General features: G+C 42.0%; 1 protein-coding gene across 4 annotated transcripts in view; it reads left to right on the top strand.

The window, feature by feature from the left end:
* PDE4D (phosphodiesterase 4D) overlaps positions 1–13,901 on the top strand; it is a 423,549-nt gene that overhangs the window by 309,632 nt on the left and 100,016 nt on the right. For all 4 annotated transcript variants that reach the window (XM_054397841.1, XM_054397842.1, XM_054397843.1 and 1 more), the window contains exon 3: positions 13,231–13,267. In XM_054397841.1, coding sequence (XP_054253816.1) covers positions 13,231–13,267 — 37 coding nt within the window. The remainder of the gene's footprint in view (positions 1–13,230; positions 13,268–13,901) is intronic.

The following is a 13,901-nucleotide window of genomic DNA, read 5'->3' as shown; positions in this document are numbered from 1 at the left end:
CACATCTAAGACTCAAAGATTTAGAACGGCATAGTAAAGAGAGGCGAGCGTGCTGGAGTTAGGGGGTGTTACTGGATAGTTTTCTCTGGTCTATGGGATTCATCTCAGAGAAAGACACAATATGTGTGAGATAGATGTGGTTAATAATATATTGGGTGAATCATCACATTGGCGTCACTTCAGTGGTCTGAACTGGCTTGGCTGGGGTGAAGAGTCGTCAGGTGAGTGATGGCGGTATGAAGATACTATACTGAGAGAGCGGGGAGAATATGTGAATGCGGGGACAAGTTGACTACATTATGTTTGTCAGACAGGGCATGGAGCAGACAGTGATGGGTAAGTAATGCAAACAATGGCGCTCACGTACAGCAGTGGTGTGAGGGGATTTGACAAACCAAAAGCTTGACCGAACAACGAGAACTGCATTCGCAATCAACTAATGATAAAAAGTGATTTATCTTCTCCCTACTACGTAAGAGAACGATCGTCATCATTCGCAACAATATATCCCCACACCGCTCATGGTACGCGGAGGGATGTACTCGAGATCCCACATTAAGACACAACGAGAGACATAGATGTTTGCTGGAGCTGCCTACTTATGCATTCGATACCTCAGCTAATGACACATTATTCACTAGAAGATGGTACCTAGGTCCCGCGAGTCATCTAAGGCATGTGATACAGTACTATTGAAGCTGTGAGATCCTGAAAAAAATGTGGCATAACTGATGTTGTGAGAAATGTTCTGATCTTTCCATGAACGTGCGTAGACCACATCGCGAGTGAGGGAATAGTCACAAACGTGCGATGTGACTGTGAATTGTCTAACATATAGAGACTGTGACGCACAGACAGAGAGAAAGCGACAACAAATGGCGTATGCCATCTGAGCAATACAGGAGCGAGGAGGAGGTGGGAGAGTATACGTGTGAGAGAGCGTTGTTTATGCGTGGAAAATTCATTATCAACAATTATATCTCGGAATCTTAATTATGGTAGGTGGTACAACAAGGTGAACTGAGCATTGATGTGGGTTCTTGATGCTTAGTGCAGCGGTGAGAGAGGGGGTCTTGTGTGGTAAGTTGAGGACACGGGTATAGCGAGTAATAATAGTGATATGGCGGTGAGAAATACATGAAATACATGAGTGAGAGTGTCAGGGGAGTGACTTGTTGATTGGCCACAGCCGTAGCGATGGTTTACGTAGCGGGCACAACTGGTTGTGGCTGTGATGCTGGTAATTGCTTCTTAGTAGGAGGGCAAATTAGTGTCAAGGTTGTGCTACGAGGTGGTGTGTGATGAGGGATGAGCTATGTGTGGGATAAGATAGGATATTAATTGGTTCGGTGACTTCACTACACACAGGACACAATTACTTTACGGGGTGACAAGCAGGTGACAGGAGTGCAAACGAGACGATTGTGTTAGGCGGTGTCTGCTTAGGACTGACTCATTGTTGTCACAGTGTGGCACAAACATAGGTACAGGCGGTAGGAGGTGTATGATAGTGTGAGCGACAAATGAGTGACTCTGACAGCTGGGTTGAGTCACAGACAATCTACCAGTGAGGAAGATGAGTATTTATGTGTGGCATTCGGACTGGACAGTCAGGGACATTTAATTCTAGGGAGGGCTCAATTATTACTTCAGATAACAAGGCAGAAGGTTGGAAGACAGCACAGACTTATGCAACAGTATACAGTGTAAACAATTAAATTACTGACTGACCAGAGAGGTATCTATTGATACGGTTGAACAGTACACATTGGATCGTTTTGGGTCTATGTACGAGACAATCTTGGAGTGGGGAGGACAGATGTCTGTGAGTACACGATTTCATGTGACACGAAGATTCTTATGGCTCAACTGGCGTATAGTTATCAGAGAGTTTCAGGTTTTGACACTATAGTGGCAACTATCACATCGTCAGTGGATCGAGTGACGGTATAGCACACTTGGTGGAGGGTTATACTGGTACTTAAGGATATAGTGCTAAACAGAAGTCGTTGTGTTCTAATATTGAATCACAGACACAACAGTAAGGATGACACGATTCTGTGGATTATCAGCAAAGTGTATCAATGGGTGGAATGATTTAGTAATATCAAGAAGCTAGTATGAGGACAAGTCCTTAAGGTACAGGTGAATATGTCTAAAAAAAGGTGTAATAAAATTGAATTTTTGCAGAGTATACTTTGTGCACACAGTGCATAAAAAGTGTTAATCAGTGGCATGATTGTTATTGGGGGGATGTCATGCAGGTTGCATAAGAAGAGAGAGAGGTGTGTGGGGTACTAGAAAATAGCAAAACTGAAATTTGTGAGGAAATTTGTTGGGAGCATATTGGGTGTACGTTACAGGGATACTAACTGGAGCGAGTGGACATAGTGGGTGTTACAAAGAGACAACACAGGAACATTTCTAACACAACAGGTAGGAGGGTGTGTTGCGTGCGCGACGAGTCATATGATAAATTAGCAGACAATGAACGCATAAGGATGTGAGCGTGGACAACATACGATGATAAAACAGTAAACAGGGTGTAGGAAGAATGAGAAAGCGATAGAACTAGGATTTTACGGTTGCAGGGAATCAATTTAGTAAACATTCAGACATTAATGAAGTCGAGCGTATAAACAAGGATCTGGGAAGAAGAGTCACATTATATGATGTGAATATAGGGAGGGAAACGTGTGGTATTTTTCTGGTCTGTGAAGGAGAGAGGGATGTAGGTATGAGTAGTTCTAGCAGACGGGGTAGATGAGTCGTAGTACACATGATGATAATGAAATTGAATGGGGGGGGGTGATGGTGTGGATATGGGATGAATAGGGTGAGGGTTTAGGGATGGGGAGAGTCGGGTAGTCAGATCCGCGATAGTGGCGCTCAGTGCAAAGCAGGTCAGAATGGATGGAGACACACGAGGTGTGGGGGATTCTATGGATGGAGAGAGTGTGGTGGGGATGTGACACAAGAAAGGACAAGGCGGTTGGGAGAGTGGGCAGGGATAGTAGGTACGGGGGCAGTACAAAATCTTTATGGGTGGAGATACTGCAGACTAGAGAATGTGATGGGGTCACATGACAACAGAAGTGTAGGTTGGCACTGACTACGGTAGGTGCGACACAAGGTACAAAGGGTAGGTAGATGTTGTTGGGTGCACGTTTGATCTCAGTGTTAGGATGGTGAAACAGAGAGGGGGTGACACATAAACTGGTGAGGGCTCTCTAAGAGGTATTAGTACGGGCACACATTGGTGACACACGATTTTGCTATAGGGGTTGTATATCACGAAAACGTGGGTTTGTGAGTCAGTGGAGAGGCCACTTGTGCATAGTGAGGGAAAAGAGAGTAATGATGTCACTGGTTGGTACGGTGATTTGATATTGGGTGGTTGGGTATGTATCTTTGGGGGGACAATTTGACACACTAGTGACACAGAACTGAGACTTGACGAGTAACGAACATGTCACTGTCGGACGGTTACAACTTCGTAGGCATAGTGGTAATTTCTGCGTGATTATTCACGTTCATGAGATGCAAAGGTATACTCTTCATAATGTTTAGTAAGGGGTGCACATCGTGATAAGATACTGTGCATGATGAACTTGGGGTCGGCATTATCACATGGAGGAGGAGGGGTGATGATTGGTGAAGGGTAGGTCAGGGATGGTGCAAAATGAGGATGAGAATATTGGTTCATTTTATGACAACGAGGTTATTGAAGTAGAAGCGCATTCATGTTGGACATCATCGACACACACATAAAAATTACAACAGGAGACAGTAGTGTAGCGGGAGTCAATTTGTAGTTGAGGCATTAAGGAGAGGTTGGATGCTGTGGATGAGTATTAGTGCGGGATGTGTGAATGAAGGTGTTGTAGAGAGAGATCGATGTGATAGGATCAGATAGAGTACACAAGTGGGATTGGGATACACACACATAGATGGATGTTAATGGTGAGGAGTGTGAGAGAACACGGAGGAACATAGAACGTTGAGAGACTTCAGAAGTTTTTGTGAGGCAGGTGGCAGTGAGGGGTATATAACGGGGGATGAGAACCACGTATATACGAGCGGTTATTGAGTGCATACAATAAGGGAGACTCGACAGTGCTGTGTGCCTGGGATTTAAAAGGGCACTGCATGGTCGGATGAGGATACTGGTATACACAAGTGCGGCGCAGTAGGAGAGCGAGGCAACAAATAGTGACGAGGACAGCGGAAGAGAGTATGGTTTATTTCTATTTTGTCTTATTAGCACAAGCGAATCAAGAGAACAACTTTCTGATGCGCGAGGATTTGTCATAGGTATGTTATGAATGGTGGATACGCGTTGGTGAGAGAGTGATTAGTCAAAAATGGTCAAGTGGCAGGAGAGTTCAAGCTGGTACACTAATGGTATATCTAGAACTTCTTCGCATAAGTCTGGATGAGAGATAGGGTATTCGCGCTGATCAAGTGAGAGAACTAATATGGCTTCATTACGCGAACATTATGAGGTAAAGTTTGCTGGCAGTGCAATATCTAGAGGATCTACTGTATGGTCTTACATGATGTGTCATCTCATGACCATGCAATTCCTTGTGGTCTACGGAAGGAATCTTTCTTGGTCCTTGAGCTAGTTTTGGAGTGATGTGTGTCTAGATAGAGTTTCATTGGCTGTGAGCGGTTGTTATTTTGTACTTGGACTTATTCTTGCGAACTTATTATAAGAGCACTCTCATATCATATGACTACGAAATAGTAGGGTCTACGAGTCTCTTATATTATGTTCTACAGTGATACTACTTCAGTTTTCTTGTTCTATTATGTAATTATTCTTCTATACACTCGTTTCTTTGTGGTCTCTATATGCGCTTTGGATCATGTTATACAGAGTTAGTGTTGTTCGAATTGAGATCACTACGATCATGTATATATATCGGACATTTGTGGATCAGACTCATGTTTAGTCTTGGCATTCACATTATTCGCGTTTGACATCTCAGTCTCTGATTCTATCACGCTATCAATACATGTGGGATAATTTTCTCATAGTCTGGAGAACATTGCGATGGTGGTTTTTGAGTGTATTCTGTTATGAGGCGAACTCCTAGATTTAATAACAAGAAGGATAGTATTATAAAATGGGAAACTGATTATAGGTAACTATCTTATTTAGCGATTGACTTAAAAAAAAATAAGGAAACTTATTAGCATAGAGCAATTTTATTAGTACGAGGTGAATTCCATGCGTCACAGACGATATTTAATTTTGTTACGTTACTAGAGACTCTTGAGTGTTATTTTAGATAGAGGATCTCAAACGCTACTCATATTTGTCTCATGAGTAATTCATAGTCAGTTTTTGCATTATCTCTTGTCTTACACTTGAACAGTATTAGTAAGTTTAAGAAATAGGCGTCTCTCACTAGCCTTCGACATAGTACCGTTCTGTACTGAGTTACACCAGGGTGGTCTCATACTGAGATTTCGTCACGATTTCTTAGCAGGTGTAGGTGTTTCAAGAGATCTTTTATCAACTGTCTACTATAAATATTTAGCAACTCACTGAGTTTATTATATTTCTCACATTGTGATGATCTAAACATTGACAGCGCTAATGATTTGAGATATCTGCCAAATATATTTATGAAGTTCTAACATGAATCGTCATTATGGTCGTACGGGTCGGATATTGCAGAGTGAAAAGATGTCTGAGAGGAACTAATGCGTTCTTCCTAGTCTCATTTATACCCATCTACTTTCATTAGATCCAATTTAAACTAAGGAATAGGTCACATTCAGATAAAACATTACAACGGTAGTGATGATTGGTGTGGATCGTGATAGTCAGTCAAACGGATAACAGTGAGTCGAGATGATTGAGACATTTTATTCTTATTAGGAACGAGATTAGGTCATTGCTTAAGAGATTCTTGATCATTTGCATGAGCACATACAACAGCAGTACATTACATGCGTGTTAGTGATTACTGTACTCGAAGTTCTTGGTAGGTGTCACACAGTGAGATAAACTAAGAAGGTACTGACAGGATTACAACTTAGAGTAGAGAGATATATGACAGGTGTTCATGCGTGACATATGGAACGGAGGAATATTCTGGTTTCTTGATATTAAAAAGATTGACATACGTGCGTGTGTCTGGCATAGGCGCGGACACAGTATGGGGCGACATCGGAGGCAGAAAAGATCATGAGATCAAGTTATGTATAGTAGGAGTGGAGCTGAAAGCCCACAAGTTGGATGGGTAAAAGTGGAGTTTGGGAATGATTTCGTGGAATGGGGGGTGCAGGTGAATGATATGGTGTGAATTTTGGATATAGGGAAGTATGAGTAATTTGTTGTAGGGTGGGTGGGTATTGGAGATGGGACGTAGATAGGGGGGGATGGGAAATAGATAGGAGGGAGTTGCAGGTTTGATAATTTAGGGAAAGATTAAGTTTGGTCTAGTAATTATGAGTAGATTAGATTGAAGTATGGGTGGGTTAGAAAATAATTGAGAGTACATTACAATGGGAAAATAACACATAGAAACATGGGAAGGGAAAACTCAATACACAGTTCGGAGCTGTCCAGCAGTCATGGGGAGGTATTCTGCTTACTGTGTTGCGCTCTTGGGTGAGACTCCACTCACGTCCTCGTGCTTTGGGCCGAGACCCAGCTCTGCAACTCTTAATCAGATAAAAGACATGGAACTGTTTGGAAGGCGCGTCCCCATCCAGCCCCCCACGAGCCCTCGTATGTGGATAACACATATACTCCAGGCGTAGAGCGGCGCGAGTCTGGTCGAGCACAACTTGAAGTGTACAATGGTACGAATGTTCACTCGCGAGAGCATAATATTGCCACAGAAATTCTATATGTGCTGCTGCACATTGAGCACAATGACTGAGCAAATGTAACAAACCACTCACGCAAACGAGAAGATCACCCTTGAAACCTCATTGTGCGAGGCACATCAAATTCACATCCAAATCACCCTCTAAAGGATGCCACGATAGAGCGACATAACCACGCTTCGGCAAGAATCATTCCACTTTAGAGCTTCACCTTGCGCCAGGGGAAGACATCGCTTCCCAGGTAACCAAGCGGGGCGCTCGTCGTCTTCGCTGCGCGCGAGGTGATACTCTACTCCCTCGACAACTCGAGGAGACTGACCGAGCTGCGCGATTGTTACCGACGCAAGATACACGACATGTGGCTAGACATCAAGTTTCTGGATGCAGGTCTACAGTAGAGAGTTAGTATAGTGACCGACGAGCTGCGTACACACACATCTGGTTGGGGGGGTGGGGTGGGAATTATGAGGAGGACACACACACACATACACACACATAGTGTGACATGGCAGTAGGAACACGTCATGATAGACCTCTAATCAGTGGCTCACACACTAAATGAGTAGCAAACAGACATAAATCCTCGGTCGAGCGACCAGAACCAGCCCAGCACTTGCCCCCGCCATGCCGAACGCGAGAATTGCAGGAGTGTGTCGCGTACTTTGTGAGTTTTGGGTACTCAGAGATTTTGCTACTACATCATATTCGAACACCAATAGCCACTATGGGAAGTGTTTCTCCTGAACAATTCCATAATTCTTGCGCTTTCTTACACCACAATAGTCTGATCTACACTTATATCTATACTCTATCTCACTTTCTCCAGTGTACTACTTCCTTTGCAAGGCAAAATTTAAAATCTAGTGAACAAGTTCTTACTATCACACCTAGTACAACGATGGCACACAAGTTGTAGTTTCTAGCAATCACACAGATCTATCACTTATAGAGCGGCTTGATCAATTCATCGAATCTAACTCACATCATAGTGCACACATACTGCTGTAGGCTGACTCTTACTTACTTTACATCTTAGTGATGAGGCATGACTTACTACTTTATAAAAGAAATTGGAGTCCATATTACATCATCACAGTTTACACACTAATAAACTGAAAGCACTGTATATTTGTTGGTCGACCCTGTATTCTTCAGATTTCCGATTGATTCTTCTACTTGTCGTGCTCCTCTTGTCCTGGAGGCGGTCGATAAGGCGATACCATGTACTTCTTTATTCCTATTGGTGTTCACAGTGAGGAAGACACAAACTGTGAGTCCTGTTAAAGGCTGTCCTAGTGCAATTTGGCCAGGGAGTAGAAAAGACAAATAAATGTAAATCATGAGGAAAGGAAGCAGAATTTTTGCACTTTATTTGGCAAGAGTCAGCTGAACATGTTCATCTAACTTCTGATTTAGCATAGTGTCTCCTCTCACTTGATGGATGATGAGGAAGGTCAATCTTAGTAATCCCCCAAATGTGTTAACCTTGCTTGTCAGTCTGGGACTACTTTTGGGACAGCAACTGTAAACGGAATGAGAAAGTTCAGGGAGGTAACAATAGACCAAAGTTTGACTTGTCAGCTGGCACATGCTGAAACTGATGATTCCCAGCCATACAAGGGAGTAGGGAAAAGCAACTCACTGCTCTGCCTCCTCAGGACTCAATCTCTCTCTCCTAATTTTCCTCTTAAAATGGTTCCAGCTCAAGTTGTCTGAGACAAGACAGACCAACCAACTGACAGGTTTGTCCATCTTCAAAACACAGAACTTTATCTCTTCTCCAGGGTAGGGACTATCATAGATTGTATGAGGTGAATTCAAGTATGTTTCATAGCAACAGTTAGAAAGCAAAACACAGAAAATTTACGAAAGGCCAGGCTTCATCACTTTGATGTGGTGAGTAATTTGCAATGCATTGTATAATTTTTGGTCTGCTAATGGAAATTTGGCCCATGTTTTATGTAACAGAAATTAATCTCATGTACTGTTGTGCACTCATGTACAGTCTTTTCTTGGAGGTGATGGATTTGATAACGTTAAATTTTGTGGATAAGTGAAAATTATTATGCTTTCAAATCGGTCTTTTCTTTGAAAAATGAAGACGTGAGCAAGTATGCCAGGCATTCTAATTAACAGAGTCCAATACTGATGTGAAGAATTTCTTCTAACCTTATAGGTTAACAGTTCTGTCTATATTTAGAAGCTTGTGATATATTGCAGAGTGTTCACACTCCCTCTTGCTGCTTCCATACAGAGATGCCTTGGCACACTCCTACCCAGAATCCAGACAGAATCATCTTTCATCTTTCATGCCATCTGAAAAGAAAACAGCAGGACTCTTGCACATTGTAGTGTTTACTACACTACAGTACATTGCAGATCAATGGGACTTTCATTGAATCACTAGTGGTGTCCCCCAGGGATCAGTGCTGGGCCCCATCCTATTCAATATCTTTATTGATGATGTAGATGAAGGAATTGAGTCCATCATCAGTAAGTTTGCAGATGACACCAAGTTAGGAGCAGGTGTTGATCTGTTGGAGGGTAGGAGGGCCCTGCAGAGGGACCTGGACATGCTGGATGGGTGGCAGAGGCCAACGGGATGAGATTTAACAAGGCTAAGTGCAGGGTTCTACACTTTGGCCACAACAACCCCATGCAGTGCTACAGGCTGGGGACAGAGTGGCTGGAGAGCAGCCAGAGAGGGACCTGGGGGTGCTGGTTGATAGTAGGCTGAACATGAGCCAGCTGTGTGCCCAGGTGGCCAGGAAGGCCAATGGCATCCTGGCCTGCATCAGGAGTAGTGTAGCCAGCAGGACAAGGGAGGTTATTCTTCCCCTGTACTCAGCACTGGTCAGGCCACATCTTGAGTACTGTGTCCAGTTCTGGGCTCCTCGATTCAAGAGAGATGTTGAGGTACTGGAACGTGTCCAGAGAAGGGCAACGAAGCCGGTGAGGGGCCTGGAACACAAACCCTGTGAGGAGAGGCTGAGGGAGCTGGGGTTGTTTAGCCTGGAGCAGAGGAGGCTCAGGGGTGACCTCATTGCTGTCTACAACTACCTGAGGGGAGGTTGTAGGCAGGTGGGGGTTGGTCTCTTCTCCCAGGCAACCAGCAGCAGAACGAGGGGACACAGTCTCAAGTTGTCCCAGGGGAAGTATAGGCTGGATATTAGGAAGAAGTTCTTCACAGAGAGGGTGATTGCCCATTGGAATGGGCTGCCCAGGGAGGTGGTGGAGTTGCCGTCACTGGAGATGTTCAAGAGAAGACTGGATGAGGCATTTAGTGCCATGGTCTAGTTGATTGGATAGGGCTGGGGATCGGTTGGACTGGATGATCTTAGAGGTCTTTTCCAACCTGGTTGATTCTATGATTCTATGATTCTATATGTTCTTGCTCTTCTGTACAAAAAATAACTCAGTCATGTAACACGACTGCTCCCTTTCTGAGCACTCTTACCTTTTCCAGATTTCCTGACTCAATGAGGGTTAAAAATTACTCAACACACTGCGCAATTGCTTTTCTATTCAAATGGGTATGGTGCCTGATAAACTGCTCTGTGAAAGCTGCAGATGTCTGTACTTTCAGTATCACACATTCACCAAAATAATGATAATTTCTGGAATTGTTGGTCTTAATACAAAGGGCATTTGAAAAGTGAAAATTAAATCCCGTGTTGATTTCAGTGCATTAAATATGTATTACCTCCTCTTAAAATAAAAAGTGGCAGGATTTTATCAATATTCTCCAATGAAATGCAGTTCAGCAAAACCTCAGGTAGAATGAAGCTTGAAAATCAGAGGAGTGAGGTCAAAAAAAGCCACAGCAAACACTTCCAGAGCCAAAGCCCACACACATGTACTTGTCTCTTACAAGTGCCTCAGCATTCAAGTGGTGGCAAACAGGGGCACTGAAAATGAAGAACAAGAAAATATCACCTCCAATAAGAAGGTCTACAAGATATTTTGAGAAAGACCATCCTATTTCCCTAGTCCTGCCAGTCTGCACTTTGAATTTTAAGCACTGAATAATATTTTATGCATTTGTGTCATATATTGGGCATTCAGAGTGTTTTCCACTGACAGATTCTTGTGACACAAGAAGGAAATAGCTCTACTCTATCTGGCTTATTTACAGGTAGGAAAAATCCTAACCTAAAGCTAGTATTTCTGTTCTTTGTCCAGAGCTGCTGCTACTTGTAAAACTTCCACCCCTTCATCATTTCCAAATGTGAGAATTAGACTAGATCAGCAAAAAAAAAAAAAAAAAAAAAGAATTTGCATATTAATTTTAGGCATAGTTTCTGTGAATAACTTGATCACTCAGAAAATGCACTCATTTCTAAGAATTTGCTCAACCTTTTTTTTATTTTTATTTTTCCTAAACAACCTGAGTAACAGATAAGTGGTTTGATGTGAGGAAGATGGGCAAATAATTTACCTGAGGCTCTCCGCTCTTCCATTCATGCAGAAATCAATCAGATGAATAACACATGATTTCTTACTCTACACAGCCGTGCCTCTTTTAAGTGTCAACACAGAAGAGAAAATTGAGTACCTATACACAAATAATAAAAATGTTCTTTATGAAAGGGAAGAAATTAACAAATTTTATGAAGGAACAGGTAAGTCAATTGTTACATAGCAGGTAATAATGTTTCACAGGATTTGAAGGCAAATAACATAATTTTTCTGGAAGTGAGGTAATGTACATATTCACATGATGTGAAGAACAGGAGACAAAAAGAAGAGAATGATATGGCTCATCTTCTGCTGAAACCTTTGTGTAGCTACATTAACTCATTAATTAAGCAAACGTGATCAGAAGTTACAGGCTAGAGCAATTCCTGATGCTTTCATGACCCAATGAAATGTGAAAAGATACTAAACCCAGAAAGCCATTTACTTCCCTATTAATGCCCTGGGCTGATTCATCATATCTATAATAACTGATTGCATTTGGCTTTATTGGGATATTAAAGTCTCTGAGTTCTTCCCATGGTGCCATATTTCTTCTGGCAGTATGAGGATCAGGCTTAAATGCTTTCCAGCCAGGCTGGGACTGTAGTTTCACAGGAAGCAAGACCTCATTCCAACCACTCCTGCAAGGACCTTATTAAAAACACAGACTTCCTCTACAGGGTCTGTAAAAATTCATCTCTCTGTTTCAACTAACAGGAGTAAAAGAGATGATAATAAAAACCAGATACACAGATATTAAGCATGATCATAATGTTGAATATTGGGGAGTTTTGTATCATCCTTATAGGCTCTCAGGTTTTACATACTGCTTTTTTCATTAGGTTTTCACAATACCTGCAAAACCACTGCTGTCTTGTGGACAGTATACAAATTATAAGAATGATGTTGTAGCAACTCAAACCAAGTAATATTTCTCCATTTATCGGAAAGCCTTTTTCTGATTAGATTTTCATGGGCTTGAAATATGTTGTTAAATACCCATATTCTATGCTTAGACCTTAAAATAGCACAAAATCAATGGCAATTTCTGCTGAAAGCTGCAACTTGTAACTCATCACAATAAATTCACTTCAGCAAAATGCAGGAAAATTAAAAATGGAATAATTCTGAATTTCTGTCTTTGAAGAATTTATTTTCATCTTAATTGTTGTGATGTCCTAGATATGATAACTGAAAACTCCAAGCTTTCCCTTCTCTGTGGTTCTCTGGTAAGGTCTGGCTCCATATCCTCAGTGTTGCAGATGACAATCCTACGATTAACAGCCCTTCAGCCTACTGGTCCTTACAATACTATATCTTTTGGAATCCGTTTAAGGGGCAGCTTTCAGTGCTGAATCAAAGGAAATCCCTCTTTCCTTCTCCCTTCTCCCCCACAGTACATCATCCTGGCATCTCGCCAATACATCATCCTGTGGTGTGGGTGAGGTTGCCACAGCAACGGCACACATACAGTCACACCCCCTGTAGCTACAGAAGTGTGAGTCTGTTGGAAAGCTTTAGTAAGGTTTTATTTATCTGTGATGTGCCGCCCAGCCATCTGCAGTTACTTGCCCATTCACTGCTCACAAACCTGATGGTAACCCTTAATGAGGTCACTTTCAGTATTTTCACCTCCAGTCTTCAGATGAAATCTCTCCAGATTGGACCCGGGTGGTCAGTCACCGGCCCCACCTGTAGTGCAGAAACTGTCTGGCTCATCAGCCATCCCATGGACACACCAGTTGGGCAATAACGAAGTTCATATTTACTTTACAAATGTGTAATGCAGCAGCAGTGAGCAGCTGCAGAAGAATTGAACTGGGGTTACCCACAGTGCATTGTAAAACCTAATATTCTTTCTGTTAAAGCAGTGAGACAAGTTTTTGTGAATACCTGACTTAAAACTCTGATCATTTTTTTCAGACATGGAGATGACTTGATTGTGACACCATTTGCTCAGGTAGGCACCATTTTGCCATATTTCTCACACAATCTTGCAATTTAAATTTGAAGTGGCCAAACCAGTTGTTTCCATTATTAATGTTATGTAAGATATGCTTGAAACAGGAAAAACAGAAAGACATAAAAGTCCAACTCTTGTTATGGTTACCACTCCTTTTTAATGCTTTTTGATTACTGGCAAGGTTGAAATGCAACAACATGATGAACACCTTTGACTGAGCTGTCTGCTGCAGCAGACAGTCATGAAGACAAATTTGTATACTCTGTTATTCTCCTTCTTTTTATAATTACAATTTCTTCTTTTGTCCATGTTTTGTGCATTCATTACAATGTGACTTTTGGATGTGAGATAAGTTTTACCCAGGATACTTACTCTGGTTTTACAAAACCAGCTCTACTTGTCTGTTGGTTTTTTGTTGGTTTTGTTGTTTTTTTTTTTTTTTTCATTCAGATTCTGCTTTATAAAATATCAGCTCAAAATTCAATATAATTTAGATCAAACTCCTCAAGATTTTAGTCTTGCAATGCATGAGCAGCTAAAATTGATACTTCTTGAACTAATTATGGAGTTAAAGTTAATTCAGTGTAATTCGGCGGGGGGGAGCAGGGGGGAACAAAACAGAAACAAAAAT

The sequence above is a fragment of the Indicator indicator genome, chromosome Z (assembly GCF_027791375.1).
Source record: "Indicator indicator isolate 239-I01 chromosome Z, UM_Iind_1.1, whole genome shotgun sequence".
In the NCBI taxonomy this organism is placed as follows: Eukaryota; Metazoa; Chordata; class Aves; order Piciformes; family Indicatoridae; genus Indicator; species Indicator indicator.
Note: the sequence above shows the minus strand (reverse complement) of the source record. Positions and strands in the feature narration are given on the sequence as shown.